Source organism: Citrus sinensis, chromosome 2 (assembly GCF_022201045.2).
Source record: "Citrus sinensis cultivar Valencia sweet orange chromosome 2, DVS_A1.0, whole genome shotgun sequence".
Taxonomy (NCBI): Eukaryota; Viridiplantae; Streptophyta; class Magnoliopsida; order Sapindales; family Rutaceae; genus Citrus; species Citrus sinensis.
The window spans coordinates 16,766,019-16,786,219 of NC_068557.1; the positions used below are offsets into that span (position 1 = coordinate 16,766,019).

The window sequence follows — 20,201 nt, forward strand, 5'->3', positions numbered from 1 at the left end:
TTAGGTCAAAATTCTACGGATTTAGATTCAATTTGTTTATTAAACAAGTTGAAATCTCAAGATTCAGATTCTCTTTTTTATTAAATGAATATTCAATTCGATTTGTTTAATTAATTTAGTAGAATCAATAAATAAATCGAATTGAATCGAATCTTAATTCATTTACTATTCATATATCTTATAATGAATCCATAACGAATCGAATTAAATATGAATTTGTTTACAAAAATATAATTAATAAATAAAAATTAAGCAAAATAAAATATAAAAAGACCAAAAATTTAACATCTTATAAAATACAACTTATTATCATTTATAATTAATATATTAGCCTTCAAACTATAAAATTTTCATACATATTTAAGGATAAATAAGTAATTTAATTAAACGAAAAAGTAAATGAATTAATCATATTTGATTCGATTATAACCTATTTATTAAGCGAATCCTAAACTAAGAAATAAATAAATATCCTCAAACATGAATTCAATTCGTTAAATTAGCGAATCAAATTGAATAAACGAATCCTAACTCAGATTGCCACTCCTATAATTAATTAATTAACTATATTTTTACTTATTTAAAGAAAATGAGAAGTGAAAAACAAACGAACCTATCACAGACAACTTATCCAATAAAAACATTTTCCACTAAACCAAGAATCAGCTTAGCAAGTTAGCATGATAAAAATAAACCCATTCCAAGAAAATGCAACGTTCTGTTAACTGAAAAAGCTACAATTGCATGCGCATGGACCTTGGTACATGTAAATTGCAAGGTGCTCTGAGTATTTTTTATGAATCAAAGAATGAAAGAATCAACATAGAACATTGCGGGTAAGTTCTCGCGCAAGCCCTCAATTGCGGAAATATTGTTTTTTAACAGATTCAGTATATGAAGTCCTCGAGGAAGGGCACCAGCGGTGATCCTCACTACAAGGAGTAAAAGGACAGATAAAATGTTCAACAAAAGCGATACTTCCTTGGATCTGGAGTACACTATTTTTGCATGTAATAGATAATAAATGCACAAGGATAGAGCTGCCAATGGACGTGCATACATATGGCATTTCCTGATTGATTGAGACCCTGAGGCTGACAAATGCACTAAAAAAATCGGATGGCAACCGATCTAAGATTTGACTGCTGAACTGTTGTGGCGGAGGCACTCAAAAAAGATATATATATATATATTTTTACAGCTTCCACGCCAGTAGTTACCTTACCATCCACTTTAATAGCAGTTGGACCATTCAAGCCCTCAAAATCTCTCTTCACCTGATCATTAGAAACAGATGTTTCATTTGATTCTTCCAATTGGCTGCAATGCTAAAGATCATTAACCCACTCTTGAATGCGCTTAATCGTAAAATGCTTGCCCGGCAATTTATCCCACTGGCCATCCGCGGATTCTCCTTGAAGGTATTTTTCAGAGTTCTCATCTGGCATTACCCAATCTTTTGCTAAAGCAGAATAATTATAAGAATCATAGCAATAGTCAGCCACAGAGTTCGCAAATCTGTTTCCTCCATTTTACACAGATCAGCATATCTTTCTTGCTTTTGCATAACCTGTGCGTCAATGTTCTGAACTGAAGTATCTTTTTGCCACATGTGACATGCCTAAAATCTGTAGATAATCAGAAGATCTGAAATGAGGAGCAAAATGTTTAAGAGTAGAGCATTCTTTGGAAGGGCACAAAAAATCTTTGATGTTAGGCAAAGAACATGATTTTGCGATCAAAGGAAGGGTATGAGGCATAAGGTCAGTACAATTATCAGCAGAGTCAACAAGACCAGATATTGGTTGTGGCCTTCCTTTTTGAATTACGAGAATCTCCGATTGAGAATATAGATTCATTATTAATATGAAATAATATTGAGAGTGGAGCTTTTTGATACTGGGTGGGCTGACAACCGGAGCCATTTTGTACTGTTTGACCATTTTGGTCATTGGGAATCAGAAGAGAACCCCTCAGTCTCCTCCTGTATCATTTTCACCAAGATACTCCCCCTCCCAGCATAGTCAACTTCCAAGAGATAGGCTTTTTTTCAGCTGTCCTAACTTACGGATCCCCATGCCATTTTTCAGAATTGATTATGCCCTTTATTTCGTCTGATTTCCAAACACGTTCAATTGAGGAAGAACTTGCAAGATGCTTGGCATCATCTGTTGAGTGCATGAAGAACACCAGGTCGGCCATGCAACTAGTTCCATCCCAGAACGGATTGCTTCATCTCTTATATACGAGCAGAGCATGTGGGCAAGCATGAGCCGATCAGAGGAGAGAACAACCAGGGAAACATACCGACCAGAAATATATGCCGAGCCAATACTCATCCCCAGGAAAGCGGGAACACGATCCCACAAAACCGCGGTAGTTGCGTTTCTCCCAGAACGGTTGAAGGACACGCGAGATCCACGTTTGCCCACAATCTAACAGTTAGAGTCCCATGAGGGGCTACCACCACCCGAAAAAGGAGGAATCAGGGGCAAACGGAAAACGTGGGACAAAGGGCGGCTATAAAAAAGAAAGACATCGAAGAAGATGGGGACGGAAAAAGAGAGAGAGAGGGGAAACGCTGCCAAATTGCAACCAGGCCATTTCCTTACAAATTTCCTGAAATCATATTACACTGTTTTCCCGTAAACACCTTGTGCTAACTTAGGCATCGGAGGGTTTACGCCGGCAAAATCACCGGCGTCTCTGATCCGTTTTTGGTGAACGCAGGTCTAGCGAGGGAAAAGAAGGTGATTCCAGCCTGAGTGGTTCGAGCAACAGTCAATAACGTAAACGTTGGTGAAAGAATCTGGTCGGTCTAAGGACGAGCAGATTTCAGCATCAACATCATCATTGATTTTAGTGTGTCCACGTGCACTCAATAGAATTGTTTTTGCATTCATAGAATTAGGTGAATCTTTCATTGCCTGAATTGCTGCGAGTCTTGCAAACTTTTCCACATTTCTTCAACCGATGATTGAACTGTTTTCTGAGGGAGAAGGCAATACTCAGGAATTAGACATACAAATGAAAAAAAATAAAAGAAATAAAAACCCTAGAAAGACTAAATCCAATTTCAGGAAAATGAATTGATTCTTCCACTTACCTTTGGTCTCTGGGAGTAAGTCTTGAGTACTGAAGCACGAAAATCTCACCATTGTAGCAATATTGACCAGAGATACATCAACGCAAAATCTTCCTTTTTGTTGTAAAAAGAAAAAAAAAATCGGAAAAACTATGTATGACCAAATAAAGACCCAAGAGACAAGCTAAGATCTATATTCTGGTACTTAGCAAAAGACGACCTTAGCCATAATAGAGCGACAAACCCATAGAAACATGGCACAATCTCCAAACACGAGATAACCTTGATCTTCTTAAAACATAAAGTAAAATTATTTCCCCCCCCCCCCCCTCCCCCCCCCCCACCCCCACACCCACTAAGAGGACAGTAGCCAGAGTGAAAAATGGTAGTCGGAAAACCCAATCCCTACCATGAATAAGAGGGCTTAATTAGCCTGTCAAAATGACAAAAGAAAACAACCCTTTTGATCCATAGATCAACAACAAAAGTATATTAGACACTTAAAAGCATAACTAAACAAACACACATATTCATGAAGTTGCAATGGCTAAGTTCCAAAGTATCTATTGTTTCCTTAGCTTTATGTTAACTTTTCAATACTTCACACAAATCTATCAGGTACTAATTGGATACATGACCCACATAGATGTTATGATAAAACATGTACAAATCCACATATATTAATAAAGCAACTCAAAAGAAATCAACCCATAGGCCATAGCTTAATAAATCCATTTTTTATCTAGAAGCTTCATCAAGCATCAATGAAATAGATCTCAAACAGTTAACAAGAACAATTTTAACAGCCAAAAAGTAAATAAATAAATAAAAAAGAAAGAAAGAAAAAGTGACCTCTTTCCAACTAGATTTTATTTCCTTAAATACGAGGGGATGTCGTACTTTTTCTTACTTTTAGATTTGTTAAAAATATTAGTTGTACTATACTATCTACTTAAATCATATTTATTAACAACAATGTTATTCTATGCAATTTCATTATCATTAGCGGTTTTTATTAAGATTAAGATGGCTCGAAAAAAAATATCTTTCACATATACATGTCATGATTCTATTGCATAATTGTACATATATGTCTAATAAATACAAGTAGAAATCATAATAATGAATTTATTATTGACTAATGTATATTTCATCCCCAAAAATAAAAAATAAAAAGAGAGAAAATTGTTCACATCACATAATGAGTTGAAAGACATGTGAGAATAGAAGATGGTGAGATGAGGCAAACTTTTAACATAGATATTGGGATGTTCCTCATTGTGAGCAAGGAAGCCTCTGGCAAAATAGTTGAGGGAGGACATGGAGCGTACACAACCTATCGCATTGGTGAGGTTGTGAGTGGTGAAGGAGCGAGCTCTAGCTAAATTGTATATTGCTTTTAAATTATTTCATTTATCTTTGTTGTTGTGATTTGGTATAAAAATATTGCAGGATTATTTTCAATCTTTTCAACTGCAATAGATTTTGTGACTATATTGAAATGTTAATGTTTGGTTGCTTAAATGTCAATGGATTTTGAATTACATACGAATATATTATATCTAATTGACCTTTTGCATCCATGTGCGATATTGTCATGTGATAGGCAGATTAATAAATCCTAAGAAGAAACTTCATGCATCATGTTTGTCTTCAATTGTCACATCCTGCTAGAGAGATTTATTAGTATACTTTGGTGGATCTATATTATATAACTATGTTTAATGATTTTGCAAAGATTTCCCATCATTTGAATACAGCTAGAAAATTGCTTTTCACCTATAGATGACATCACCCAGGCCTTTCAGGAACACTTGTGATATATTGTCTGTGAAATCGCCATGAGTGATGTGCGTTATTCCTTTTACTCATCCCTTACTAATTATGTCCAGCACCTTTCTGACCAAAATATTTATGTTCTAGCATTAGTTAGGATGGCAATGTGCAACCATCAAAGTTAAGTAGAGGTTAATGAAAAGACCTGCACGACAAATATAATAATTAGCCCCATCAAAGCTTCATCTAGTGTAGTGTTTTCACTAGGGAGTTGGTCCTTCAGAGAAAAGCTACTTTGGGCCAAAACCCTATTAAGAGACACAAGCTCAAATCTTGGGATTTTAGTATAAGTCAATCTTCGTTTGGAAGAAAGCTACTGCAGCAAATATACTTTATATTATCAATCAAGTCTTTAGGCAAATTTCAACATTAAATAGTAATTATGACCTTCTTGCAAGACAGAAGCCATTGAATGGACTCCACTAGATGGTAGGCCAATGAGTACATCTCTAGGCACAATGGTTTTCTATCAATAAATGAATCTTTTTTAACAATGCCAACCGTAAAACCACTGCGATCATACTTACCCGCTGTATAAAAATTTGGCATCTCTGCAGTTGGAAAGGCACAACATTTCCAACAAAATTAATTAAACGAGTTACAAAAACAATAGTAAATTTAATTATAAGAGAAACAAATAAACTAATATCCCATAATGCTAACATTCCATAACGATTGTAAATGTTAAAATTCTAAAAACATTACATATTGAATGGATATGTTCTTTGGCTATCAGACAACAACATGGACAATTGATGAGAAATATGAGTTTGTTGGACTCTTATGATCTCTTACTTCCTATAATTAGAACAGTGCTTTAAAGTTGGAGCAAACATTTGTGGTAGGCTGAACATTGCAAGACCAAATGAACTTGTCATTTCTAGATAAGCAGATTCTAAAATTAGATTTTCTCTATCTTTAAATTCAGTACTAAAATGACATTCCTATAAAGAAGTAGTAACTAAACACTTAATAACAAATGTAACTAATTGAATGGATACTAAAAAAAAAAATACACACATCTTTTCCCGAAGATCACAGTTAAATTGTTGGCAACTGTTAGCAATACCTTTTATAAATTGAAGAAGAAATATAGATAATCAACACAAGGTTGCTAATGCAAAAAAAATTGACACCGTTCATACATCCCCAGCAATTGACTATCACATGTACCTTTTTAGAAAGATCAACATTTGGGTGGCTTGTCGCAAAGTAATTTAGGAAAATTAATGGCTTTGCCTCAAAAGTAACAATATCATTAACACTCATTGCAACCTAAAAGAGAATTACAGTAGAAGCTAATAATAAAAAATTCATACCAATGGTATCATGGATTCCAATATCAAATGCCAGCTTAAGTTTAGTTCTCGCATCATCAATACCCACAGTAAGGTAAGAATTACTTGGTCAAAAGAAATTCGTTAGCAAACTAATACAATGACCCCAAAAAATAGTTTCAACAACCTAATCATGTCACAAGAAACTACTCAATTTAATTTTTCAATCAAAAGGTGAGCAAACAATATTAAGAAAAATCCCAAGTAATCAACCTAATAGTTTAAATAATATTACTTTACCCTCAATCGTTAGTTGGTACAAGAATATATTAATGTTTAACAGTTGACCGTCAATAACATTGATTGATCCAAAAACTCTTTCACTTTGACCCATGAATGCAGAGTTTTTAACCATTTCTGTTGGCCTCAACCTTAACAGATTTTTATTCTGAATATTGCGTGCTTAGGTCCTTTTGGTTGTTAGTATTGTTACGCAAAGCCATATTTTAGTTAGAATTTTGTGAATACCCGCTATATTTTAAATTAATTGTGATTTTGTATCAAACATTTTATATTTTTTTAATATTAATTGAACTAAAAATACACACAACACACACACACACACACAAACTAGATTTTGGGATGAAGGAAAAAGAAAACAGAAACCTAGCTAAACATAATAATTTTTTATCAAGGTGACAAGGTGCCTTGCGAAGTTGAGGTGTGTTACTTGATATGACCTTAGATGAAGCATGAGAATGAATGGAGGAAGTAAGTGTGCTGTGGAGGCTTAGATTTGGAGAGGATTGGCTTGAAGGTTTTGTTTATCCTGCAAAATGGAGAAAAGAGGTTAAAGAGGGAGCCAGTGGTGACTGATAACCACACTCTGATGCTCAAGTCAGTTTTGATTCTATTTTTCGGTTGTTAAGAGCTTGCAGTCCTTAATAATAGTGACTGGAGGTTGAAGAAAGCCTCAACCCTTGTTATGTGTGTATTTTATGCTGAATACGAAAAATAGAAATTGGGCGTCTTTTTATGGAGTACCCTGGGGTCCCTAGTTGTCATACTCCCTTACTTATTATTTGTGGCCTTTTCTATCTCTAACCAAAGAAAATTCCGGTCCTTTGGCTTTTTATGACTGTTGGAGCCTTGAGTGCATGCTTGGAGAACAAGTTATTTTATTATTTCACATATTACCCACACAAACACATGTTGAGCTATGCCGGGTGGTCCAACATGTCGGGTGGTCCAACATGCCTCTTCAAAGGCTACTGAGCAGTTGTAGACATGACAGGTGAAGACAGATGATCCCAACTATTCTGTGACTAACTTTTGTCGTTTTTGGCAAGTGTGACAGCTAGATGTCCCCTCTTTTTTAGCACCATTTTTTTTATTGATTCTTATTATATGATTATTCTTTTTTGGACGATGTTGACTCATTAAGCACCTAACAACCTAACACCCCGTTTACCCCTTCGACCCTTTTTCATGATGATGTTTAGCCATTTACGGGTATTATGGTCAGGACTATTTGGGAAAGATATTTCTCTTAGAGAATTGAGAGCGTTTTATCAATTGAAAAAATTTGAGGCTTTATCCACCACATATTTTTCTACTTGGGCCACCCACAAAAATTTTGTGGAAATGGATGCTACCTTTAAAAATGGTTACAAATATTCTTGTTTAGTAGTCGATGGTTAGTAGAGGCGGGATACCCTAACTAATGGTGAGTAAGTAAAGTTTTGGAATTCCTTCAATGAAAACAGTGTGTGGCTCATTTCTTTTTTTTAATCCTATTTTTCCATATATAAATTATTCTTCTCTCCTGAGGCTCCCTGTGACCTTGTAGATGTCATTTATATTAAGGGAAAATATCATATTCAAGAGGTGGGGAAAAAAGTGAGCGACTTTAAAGAGGGGATTGTGGCTCTACAAAGAGAGAGTGATGTGTTAAGTGTAGAAAGATTGGAGAAAGTCGACTGATTGATGAAAGCCTTTGTATCTGCTTCTACGTGTAGGGTATATATTGTTAAAAGGTGTTTTTGGGATATCCCCCTCATCTTGCGTTTGTTTATATTTTTTACATTCCATACCCCTCTTTTTCCTTTGTGGCCTTAGAGTCTCGTACTTATGCAATTGACCTTTCTCTTTTATGTACAGTAGTTGGCAAATGTGGATTCTCTCTTAAATGATTTTAATTTTTTTTTACAATGACTTCTTGGGTGGCTTTGGTATCATTCTTTCAATAAAGAGCACTAGGCCTTCTTGCTTCTCATAGATGAAATGGGTCACTAAAAAGCTTAAAATATTAATTTGCAGCTCACTTGGTAAAAGTACTCGCGTAGATAGATTAAACTGAAAAACAAGTGGCTCCATGAATACACCTACTACGAGCAAAAGAAAATTATGGTTGCTCTTCTTTCTACTTAAGGATTTTGCTAAAGAAGGGTTAGATATGGTGGCGAATGAAAAAGTCTCATATTTGCTTGGGTTTATGCACTATGTTATTGAGAACATTGCCCCTAAAGTTGTGGCAGAGGTGGATAGGTTTGACTTGAGTGAATGTTATAACCAAGCACCCCAAAGCCCATTAGGATGTGAGTAGTTATTTGAATCTGACTCGTTTTCTTATTTCCTCTCTATTTTTTCTTGTACATTTATTGGGGTACCTCCTATTGGCTACATGCAACTCAGGAAAACAAAGTTTTGAAGGGGCGCGTCAATGATCTATCTAAAGAAAAAGCTCGTGTTGCCAAAAATTATGAGGAGTTATGGGCTGAGCTTGTATAATGATTGAAGTTTGGATTGTAGAGCCAATGTTGAAAGTACTAAAGGTGGAGAAGTAGTTAGATAGATCAACTATCTTAGCTATGATCAAAGGCAAAATGAAATCTTGTGCACCCCTGTTTAATAGTCCATAGAGGTGATTTAGTGTATCTGACCAAACCCAGCCAAAACTCTGATCGAACGTTCCTGCCACTGAAGCTTATACTTCTGCAACTTCTACCGATCTCTTTCTTGAGAAAGATGGTAAAAAATGATCTATCTAATGTGAATTCATACTAGTGCAACATTTCACTTACTAGCATTCTTTGAATTCTATGCTTGAAATTCTTTTTCTGCTCTCATACTATGGCTTTCCATCCGGTGTACCTGAATTATTCTCTTACATTAGATTCTTTCGGCAATCATGCCATTGCCTGTACTTGAACTTTAATGCTAAACTTTGTTTTGGGTGCATTATCTTCATTATCTATACCTTTGTGTTTGGACTTTTAGTTAAGCATGTGTCTTAAAGATTTATTGGGCACCCTTCACTACATAAAAGGAAATTTTTTTTAGAGATGAGGTACCTTAAGTGCCTGTTGGCTTATACTTTTGTGAAGTTATCCCTTCCTTCGGGTTGGAGCAACTCTATCCCATTAGATATATGGTGATTTACTTAGACATACTTGCTGCATATTTTAAAAGAAATTGTGGCAAATCTCAACAAATAATCAATAATCAAAGTATCATCATAACAATTTGATTAAGAATGAAAATTCTCAATTGGCATAACAACAATGGTAAACTAATTCATTTCTTGCTTTTCTAAAGCATTCTTTAGAATCCTCCTAGGCTTTTTTTTTTTTTTTGTAAAATGGTCCAAAATTTCATGTTTTTCCATTCACTTCAAATTAGTATTAAAATGATAGATAATAATAAAGGCGGTTGGTCGCCTACCTATTTTATTTTAGACACTCAACTCTCATGATTGTTATTCATTTTTTACTAGCTGATCCCTACTTTCTATAAGCAAGAGAATAAAGGTATGAACACATGCATACTTTAACAAAACCTTATGAAGCTAGGGTACGACTACTTACTTTGCCCTTATGTCTTTTTTTACTCTCCATTTTTTTGTTCAAATAGTCGCATTTTCATAATCGCTCTGAAAAGCCACTTTTGATTTCTCTATATTCTTTTTGCTGTCTCTGACCTTGAGTAGATCGTCATGATCAGGATAAGTTAAGTATCGTAGCTTACTTTAAAATAAAGCGATCTCTTAACACTATACTATGTCATAATAAACATTGCACAACAACATATATGGAGTTAAACTAAATGCAATTATCTTCAAATTAAACATCATTTCAAAGTATTTATCTATATTCCCTAATTGAGAGGTGAATAAAATAACACACATCATCATATTTTGAAAAGAAAATGCATTCATTGATAACGAAAGTGTGGATCATTACGTGATTCAACTTTGTTATCCTAAAGAGAAGACAGGATCTTGAGATCTCTTGTTCTTGTCATAAAAAACTTAAGAATTAAAAATGCAAATGATCACCATAGGGTATACTAGGTTTCTTACAGGGCTTACCACATGTTATAAAAACATAAGCATTATAGAAAATAGATAAAGTAAACACAAATAGGTAAAGTGTTATCCCTTTGCTAGTAGTATCTCCTCATCATGATAGTAGTTTATAAGTGCATTACTATCGTTCCATTATGATAGTATCAATTGATTGGCTTGTACCAAAAGAGGTTATCTTAGCCTAATTGTTTACTTCATATATCTTGATCTATTGCAAAATTTAGAATAGGCTTCGCCATATGAAAATGGGCTTTTCTTTTGAAAAGGATGCCATAATTTTTTCAACCATCAGTTCTTTTCAAAGTGGGACAATGTGCATTGGTGACCAAATGCATCGGTCCACAATATTTTTTTTTGTGTGGAAGTGACTTAGATAATTAGCCAAGATTGCGGTTCCCGTTACTTGATAAAAGCAAGTTTGAAAGTCGCTTAATCTTGAGAGGAAGTGCAGGAAAACTCATGATTAAACTCCATTAACAGCTAGTCTAACGAGGTGTGTGTAAACACCGTACACTAGGTATGCAAATAACCTTGATAAGCATCTAGTCACGATATAGCTCGACGTGCTTGATTGGATTTGTGGTGCCCGATTACCAAATTACTGGGATATTTGAGGCGTAGTGAATGCTTCTAAAAGAATTGCTATTTAGATATTTGTGGTGAATGTCAATGTGTCCTTTGGATCACCAGTGACATTTACTTTTCAGAAAAGAGCTTTACTTAAACTTTCAGAAAAGAGCTTTACTTAAACTTTCAGGTGTTCTATTTTTTTAAAGACTCACGGGGTACCCCGCATGCACCTGAGGATGCTGCTGCCATTTAAAAAGACTTTTTGGCATTTAGGTTGTCTTAAAGATCCTTGCGGGCTTGTTTTGTGCACTTAGTACCCTGGCTACTATAGGAAGAGCAAGAGGCGGTGGAATGTTCATCTTGTGGCATGATTTGTTTATCAATTTGTTATGGTGGAGTAACTTGAATCATTGAGGGAATTGCTAGTTCGGGCATCCAAGATCCCACTACTCTAAGGATTGTATATGTGAGATCCTTAAAGCGCTTATGAGAGATAAGTTCTTCATCTAGGCAAATACCAGTTGATTGCTTGATGGATTTGCCTTATCAAGCTGGGGTGCTCTCCTTGTTGAATCACCTATCTTTTTACTGTTGTGGTCTCCTATTTGCTTTAGATTGCTCACATCATATAATCTAAAGATAGGTCAAGTGCCATCTTTGTGTAAACACACGCAATGATAAGCTTGATATTGTTGTGGAGGCTTTTTCATACACTCGCGATTAAGAGATCACCAATTGTTTTAACTAGATTTAGGGATGAAAGAAAAGGAAAACAAAAACCTAGCTAAACAAAAACCCTAACCAAGGTATGTTACTTGATATGACTTTAGATGAAGCTTTAGAGTAAATTGAGAAAGTCACGATACTGTGAGAGGTTTAGATTTGGGTAGGGTCGGTTTGAAGGTTTTGTTTATCTTACAAAATGGAGAAAAAAAAGGTAAAAGGTGGAGCCAGTGGTGGTCGAGGACTACATTCCGATGATCAAGTTAGTTTTGGTGTTATTTTTTTAGTGTTAAGAGTTTGCAAGCCCTTAACACATTGGTGGCTAGAGGTTAAAGAAAGCCTTAATTTTTGTTGTGAGTGTATTTTATGATGAGTGAGAAAAATAAAACCTGACGTCTTTATATGGAGTGCCCGAGGCACCTTTGCTATCCTACCATTTGACACAATTTTTTTTGGTCTTTTATCTCTCTGACTAAAGAATATTCTTGTTCTTTGGCTTTTCATGATTGTTAGAGCCTTGGATGCATGCTTGAAGAGCAAGTTATTTCATTATTTCACATATTACCCACACATATATGTGTTGAGCTATACTAGATAGTTCAACATACCTTTGCAGAGCCTGCTAAGCAGTTGTGGACATGGAAGGTGAGGACAGATGGTCCCAATTGTCCTATAACTACTTTTTTGGTCTTTTTGGCTGATGTAGTAGCCTATTGTCCCTTTTTTTTAGCACCATATTTTTTTATTGATTTCTTATTATGTTCAAAAGATTTAATCATTCTTTTTTGGGTAATATTGTGTCCTTAAGCACCTGACATTCTCGAATATTTTGCTATAATCTTTCTGCCTTTACATGGTGTATCCCTCATACCATTTCAATCACCTGGCATACAAACTTCCTTTTGGTGACTGACACGATTGAAAAGATAGTGATTACTCTCAAGTATAAAAGTGTCTAGTTATAATATAACCCGATAAGTTTAGGGTCGAACCACAAGAAATCTATAAATTTAGTAGTTAGTTATTAAATAAAATTGAATGGTAGAAAAAGAAATTGATAGAGGCCAATTAGAAAAATGCTAAGATTATGAGATTCACTCTCGAATTTCAAATTATGATCATAATAATCTATCATATTTATATTATGCATTTCTTTTTCTAATTAATTATTATACCATTTAATTCTTAACTAACCATTTATATGGATAAATACATGATCAAGTACCTAATGTACCACAATTAAATTAAAGTGTCGACATTATGTCAAAATTTCATATAGATCCCAGGAGACTTAGATTTACAAATTAACATGACATAAAAGTAAACAATAAAGAAAAAATACAAAAGAAAGATATAACAAAGAAAATGAATTTAAAACTCACTTGAAAGATTAATTAAATTACAAGATTTGATTCCTTGAGCTTACCTTTCATCTTAACTCAAAAAATTTAATTACTCATATTTAAAAGGAAAACACTCATTTTATTTAATATACTTTATGAAGTACAATACGAGAAAATTGAAAACAAAGGGAAAGAAAAGAGAATTTTCCCTAAAATTCACTATAGATTTACACCTAAAATGCTCTCCTTTAAAATCCACCTCATAATTCTCTCCCATTTTTTTCTTTACCCCTAAAATCTAGCACACCCTCAATTGTGAGAGCTCCTGCCTTTCTAATGGTGAATTTTGAGTGATCAAGAATAGGTATTTACATAATCTTTTTGGTAAGCTTAAATCACAATCTTACAATGAGATTTAGTAATAAAATCCAAGCGTCTTAAATTGCAATCATTATGGATTATTAGACTGAACATAATCAATGGCTAAATTTTGAATCAAAATCTATGCTTTCTTTTGCTCATTTGTTGAGGAAGTTAAACTACCAAATTTAGTGTGTTAAATCTAATGTAACAGGGTGCACATAAGCTCAAACATACGAACGATCTCAAATCATTCATAAATAATGTCAAATCAAATGGTAGAATTCTTTCAAAAGCTTCTAAACTTCTAGTATCCAAATTTCATGCTGTTTTTCCTATCCAACATCATAGTTTTAGTGATTTTCCTACAAAACACAAAAATCATACCTAAAAACAAATAATAATAAATCATTCAAAAAATAAATTAGAGATTTATAAATGTAATGAAATTATTAGTGTTATTAACATTGTAAGAAAAAAAGAATTTTAACTTTTATTAAATGTATACTTACGAATATTAAGTAGTGACTTCCTCTGTTATTTTGATCATTTACTTGACATGTGGCATTCTCTTATTTATTCCCCAAACAATACAGACACATATATACATATGACAACTTGAAGGAATCATTAAGTTTTTTAAATATACTACTCTATATTTCATAAAATTTATTATTATTATTGGCATATTAATATTTACTAAATTAATAAAGTTTTCTTCATGTTAAGCCTATTAATTCATGGATTGTTTTGTGTACATGAAAAATAAAATGTCCTATTTCACTTGGCAATCTCGTCATCCGTCACACGTCAACATCACACTTCACACCAATGGCAAAACCTATCTATATGAACGCATCTAATCGTTCCCACAATCATTCTGCCCGTACCCATGGTAATAGGCGTTGCCGGTAGTTGGATTGGGTTAAACCGAATCGAGAGCCAAAAAATCCGATCCGGTTCAAATTTAAAAACCGATCGGATTAGCTTTGCCCTTTCAAAACAAACGCCTACGCCACGCAGCTGCCGCTGTCACTTCGGTCCAAGTGTGTTCGACGCTGCAGCTTCTAGCCGTTCTTGATTTGCTTCCTCGGTCCAACTATTGTCGTCTCTGCCGTCGCTGCCTCCGGATTCTTTCGCCGTCGTCAGCCACAGAAGGTGAGGTTATACTTGCGGTTCCAAGTGAAGCATGAATCGCTGTTTGTAGTTAAATCTTCTTTTGGGCATGGGTAAGAGGCGTTACAGGCAATGAAACTGTGCAATCTTTTTTATATAGTGGCTGTTTGTAGTTCTTGCTGATTTGGTTTCTTAACATTGTAATTGTTATTGTCTTGAGTGTTGATGGTAATGGATTATTAGTCTATTATATATGTTTTTCATTTAGAGATGTGTTTATGGAGATGGGTTGTTTGTAATTGGAGATGTAACTTCAGTAACTTGGCAGCTTGGTACTCGGCTGCATGTTATTTTATTTATTGTTATATTTATTTCTTATTTCTTTATTCATTTATTAATTTATTTATTGTTGTTTGTTAACTTGTGATTTTTAAAAGACTTGTTGAGGATGCTTGGTAGTTAGTATTCATTTTTGTTTTTCATTTTTGCATCATTGAGCTGGGCAGGCATTTGAGATTTTTATAATTTTAGGTGGCTGTCTGGTGGGGATTTGATTCATTTTGAAATAGGTTGTAACCTGAATTGCAACCCAAACCGAAATTAAGACCTGTATTTTCAATCCAAACCCATCCAATACTCAAACCCAAACCGAATTAATTTCGGTTCAGTTTGGGGTTGCATTTTGAACCCAATTGGATCGAATTTTCCAATCTAAACAGGTTGTAACTTAAATCGGAACTTGAACAACCGGAACTGAAACCCGATTTTCTCACCCCTGTTGCCAACCTTCAATATCTTGGTGCCTTGGTACTCGACTGCTTGTTATTTTTTTATTTTTTGTTATTTGTTAACTTCTGATTTTTAAAAAGACTTGTTGAGGATGCTTGATAGCTGGTATTCATATTTCTCTCTTCCTTTTTTGCATCATTGAGCTGGACCGGTATTTGATTCTTTTGGTATATTGGTTGGTTGTCTGGCTGGGATTTGATTCATTTTTAAGTTGAGTTGAATTTTGGAATAGGTTTTACCTGAATTGCAGCCCAAACTGAAATTTAGACCCGAGTTTTCAATCCAAACCTATCTGAAACCTGAACCGAACCGAATTTGTTTGGGTGTTTTTTTTTTTTGGAACCGAATTGGGTTGAATTCTCCAATCTGAATTGGTTGTAATCCAAATCGAAACTCGAACAACCCGAACTGAAACCCAATTTGCCCGCCCCTAATTAACAAAAGCATCATAGAAAACCATAACGAAAGCCTTCAGAATGGTACAATATCTAGTTACCATGCTTTCATTTTATTTGTTTATTATTGTTTTTATGATTTTGTATTGTACTTTGTAATTCCTCCTTTTAGGCTTCGAGTAAAAAGATTTCTCAATTTTTCTTCTGTTCTTATCAAAGTTGAAAACATCAGAAGTGTTTCTCCTTTTTTCTTTTAACTTACCAAATATAAAATTTGGCCCAATAGTTTAAATAATATCACTTTACCCTCAAGCATTAGCTGGTTAATGAATCTGGTAATGTTTAACAGTTGACTGCCGCTGACATTGACTAACTAAAGACTGTTTCACTTTCATCCCTGAATGCAGAGTTTTTAATCAATTTTGTTGTGTTCTACACGCTTTGAAAAACCCTAATTTCATCTTTCTTACTCCCTCTGTTAGCTTCTCTGTTCATCCCTCAGCCTCAATACCGCCGCAGACATTGTTGCTGCCACACTAGCCTTCAGAAAAGTAAAATATTTACTTACCGTGCTTTCGTTTTACTTGTTATTAATTTTTTTAATAATTTCTTGTTGCACTTTGTAATTCCTCTTGGGCTTTGAGCAAAAAAGATTTCCCAATTTTCCTTCTGTTTGGAAATTTTAGAGTTAATGGCTGTCTATTTGTAGATCTAATACTTTCCACTGCAAGTTAATGTGCATCTTTCTTTTTTTCCCTTTTTTTTAACATGCAGTAATAATGGATTTTATACTGTGTAGGTCTAGAGATATATGATCATCTTGCGACTGAAGAAACAGTTGGTGTTTGATAAGCAATAATGGATAAGGCTTCCAAGTTGTTGGTCCTAAGAAGGCTCTCAGGAGCTGTAAAACCTTCTTCTCCAATTCATAGGTCTTGTTCTCGTCTTCTAGTACCTTCTAGAATTATCAATATGCTGCCTGGCAACAGTCTCCGGCATCCTTCTAGTACCTTAATTACTGCTACTAGAAACTTCTCCTCTCGTCCTTCCGGTCTAGACAGTGACTTTCAAGCCCCTGAAGCCATTGATTATCGGTATGTGGCCTCTAGTTCTTGTTATTTTGACCAAAAATGATGAGTAGTTCTTTCTTTTAGTTAAAAACTTTCTCATTTATTATATGAAATTTCATTATTTTCTGGTGGTGATGTTATTAGTGACAATAACAGAGCACATGTTGATTAATTTGGATACAGTTCTCTTCTGCAGGAGGATGAATTTCACAGGCTAGCTAACTCCACAATCCATGACTTGCAAGAGAAATTTGAGGTAATTCCTGTTGTATGCTTTTTGAGATTTTAAGAAAGTACATTCTTCCACACATTTCACTTCATTAAAACTAATAGATACTTAAATAGATTAATACCCAAACATTTTCTGCAATATTCACCAGGAATCATCTGCCCACCGTTATTGGATTCAGCAGGAAGCCAGTTTAACACAATCTAATCAGTGAATATACAATTCTTACTTCTAAGAACTCCATAAGCAAAACTGCTAAGGCCAACAAAACTTCCTTAAGCCTCTATTCTTTTTGGTTTATTTTTCTAGTACAAAGCCCATATTGCTCTCTCTCAAAGTTGCTGTAGAATTAGCGCCAACGACTCTCACAGTGGCTCACTATTCTTCTATATACGTTGTCGACATTTATCCACTCAGCAATGTCTTTTATACACATTCCTGACATTTCTCCACCTACCAACGTCTCTCAAATCTGGCTTTGGTGGTCACCTATAGTTCTCTTGCCCTTATTGTATTCTCCGCAAGGTTTAGACTTGAACCATTTGTTTTGGTTCACAATATGGGTTAAAATAATCCCAACTGGAGCTATTTTCCCCTTGCAATGGTGAATGATCATGGAATTTGTGGCCCACCTTATCATATTATATGTCCACAGTCCATAATTTTCATTTACACTTTCTTTCTCAACCACTACACCCTTTTGCTTTTTGTCTACTTGGTTTTTCTGCTCTTGCTTTTGTTTTCTTTGCTGCTTTAGATGTGGTGATGTGAGGTAATGAAGGAGTGGAATGTCTAGCCACCAATAATCTTATAGCTTTTCATACCCAAAAATTGGAGTTATCATTCATACAATGCGACGAATGAAGCCATTTCTTGTTAACTGCAAATTATTTGGCCTCATAAAGTGACGTAAGGTAACCAAAAGCAATAGCATAAAAGCCAGAAAGATAATAAACATAATGATGTAGCTCTTGGCAAAGAATAGAGGACGGTGATGGTGGAGGTTGGGTGAAGAAGGAGATGAATATCTAGCTATAACAACCTTATGAATTTGCTGTTGTAACTGTTTGAGCTATTATGCTTACTGAAATTGGTGGGTGATCAAATAAAGTCATTTTTTGCCAACTCTTTGATCCTGCAATTTGTTATGGCCTCTTCCAAAGAGCAAAAGATAGTAGAAAAACCAAGTTGATAGGAACAAAAAGGTGTTATTGTTGACAAAGATTAAAGAAGAAGAAAAAGAAGAAGAAGAGAATATTGCTGATGACGATTTAGTAGTCTCTGGGCATTTTTATATGAGGTGGGACCATAAAAGCCACCACTGCAAGGAAAACCTAACTCTCTTTCAGATTTATTTAACCCGTATTTTGGATTAAAAATATGTGATGAGTGGTTTAGGTCTGAACACTGTTGAGATATGAGTAAGGTAAGAGTGCTTCAGGAGATGATGAGTCAGAGAAAATTGAAAGTATGTATGAAGCCTTTTGAAAAGATGAAAGTGGATATGAAAACGTTGTGATGCTTATAATTTTCTTCGTTATGATTATTTGAGTTTTTCATTTTAATAGTTGCATATGAGTTTTGTCCTTGTTCTAGTACTCACAGAATTTAGCTTGGAAGTTATGACCTGCCATTCTTCTTTGGCGATTGATATTCAGCAATGTTACACTGGATAACATATTTCTGTAACAAGGGATGGGAATGCTATTTATTCTTTATAACAATCTGTTTTGCAATGCATGTAGTAAGGATAATGTGTAATTGTTTTAATTTAGCTGAAAATTTTGTGGTATCTTCCCATTAAACCAAGTTATTATATGTTTCTTAATCATTTGTGCAAGTGCATCCACTGTAGTGTTAATCGTTTTACTCTCTTTTCTTTGGTCCTCACAGGAATACGGTGATACCATCCAAATTGATGGCTTTGATGTAGATTATGGGGTGAGAAACATTTCGAGTTGATTGATCCTTTTGGTACGTGTTGTGTATGTTCTGATGCAAATTTGCTACTATTTGCAGAATGAGGTTTTGACCCTTAAACTTGGGGCTTTGGGCACTTATGTGTTGAACAAGCAAACGCCAAATAGGCAAATTTGGTTGTCTTCTCCAGTGAGGTATTATTGTGGTCGATCATATTGATGACTTTCCTGTGGACTGGTTTTGTTTTCTGCTTTCATTTTGTTTTGCTTTGTTTGTTTTGTTTTGTTTTTAAAGGAGGTAGTATTTATTGTAAAATTATCAGCCATCCACCCTAAGGTTACCTCATTATCAAAAATACTACAAAAGCTTGAATTTGTTCAATTTTGCATCTACTGTATGTAATTTGTATCGACCATCCACCAAAAAAACAGAATTATCCTTGCAAAATGATAAATCAAAAGCAAACACAAATTATAGTAGTAGCTATTTTGTAAGGATAATTCTGTCTTTTTGGTTGACAGCGGATGAACATTGTAAATAATGGGTGGAAAATCGAACAAATCTGAAGCTTTGTAGTATTTTTGATAAAAGGATAATTTTTGGGTAGATGGCTGACAATTTCCCTGATCCATGTTTGTTTATTCAAATTTCTATTTAGCATTTTCTGAGTTGCCGGCACCATGCATGCTAGTGTCCATTTGAGGAGCTGTGGGCCTGAGGCATAGCTCCCAAGTGGGAAACTTACCAGACGCACAGTCACATATTCGATCATTTTGTGCATTTTCTACTATCTTCTTTTAGTTAGTCTGAAGGAAAATACTCCTGTTTGCAGCGGTCCATCCAGGTTTGATTGGGATACGGGTGCACAAGGCTGGGTATATAGACGCACTAAAGCTAACTTGTTAAAACTTCTGGAAAGTGAATTGGAGCAGCTGTGTGGTGAGCCTATCAATCTGTCGTCAAGCTGTTAAAGGTCCTGTGATACATAACTAGAGATGTTGTCTTGTTATTAATATTCATTTCAGTAATTAGAAAATTTTCTTGTTTATTATTACTATGGAATACTATTATTCTTATTATTACTTTAAGATCTCCCAATAAAAGGATGGATACTTATGTTCA

General features: G+C 34.7%; 1 protein-coding gene across 3 annotated transcripts; it reads left to right on the top strand.

Moving 5' to 3' along the window:
- The first annotated feature begins 14,335 nt into the window (after window positions 1–14,335).
- Window positions 14,336–20,201, top strand: LOC102624465 (frataxin, mitochondrial). Of its 3 annotated transcripts, XM_006469734.3 has the most exons (7): window positions 14,336–14,718; window positions 16,343–16,411; window positions 16,660–16,954; window positions 17,114–17,186; window positions 19,053–19,100; window positions 19,179–19,273; window positions 19,912–20,201. In XM_006469734.3, the coding sequence occupies exons 3-7, from the start codon at window positions 16,719–16,721 to the stop codon at window positions 20,048–20,050; spliced, it is 591 nt and encodes a 196-aa protein (XP_006469797.1). In that variant the 5' UTR covers window positions 14,336–14,718; window positions 16,343–16,411; window positions 16,660–16,718; the 3' UTR covers window positions 20,051–20,201. The 3 variants fall into 3 exon arrangements, with proteins under 3 accessions (XP_006469797.1, XP_006469798.1, XP_006469796.1); XM_006469735.4 differs by lacking the exon at window positions 16,343–16,411 and having other exon boundaries at window positions 14,336–14,789; XM_006469733.3 differs by lacking the exon at window positions 16,343–16,411 and having other exon boundaries at window positions 14,338–14,718.

What these genes read in the sequence shown, in the direction of transcription:
- LOC102624465 (XM_006469735.4), top strand. Translation starts at nt 16,719, where the DNA reads ATGGATAAGGCTTCCAAGTTGTTGGTCCTAAGAAGGCTCTCAGGAGCT. An exon ending in GCTTTGATGTAGATTATGGG is followed by an intron (nt 19,101 to 19,178) that starts GTGAGAAACATT and finishes TACTATTTGCAG; the next exon opens with AATGAGGTTTTGACCCTTAA. An exon ending in TGGTTGTCTTCTCCAGTGAG is followed by an intron (nt 19,274 to 19,911) that starts GTATTATTGTGG and finishes TCCTGTTTGCAG; the next exon opens with CGGTCCATCCAGGTTTGATT.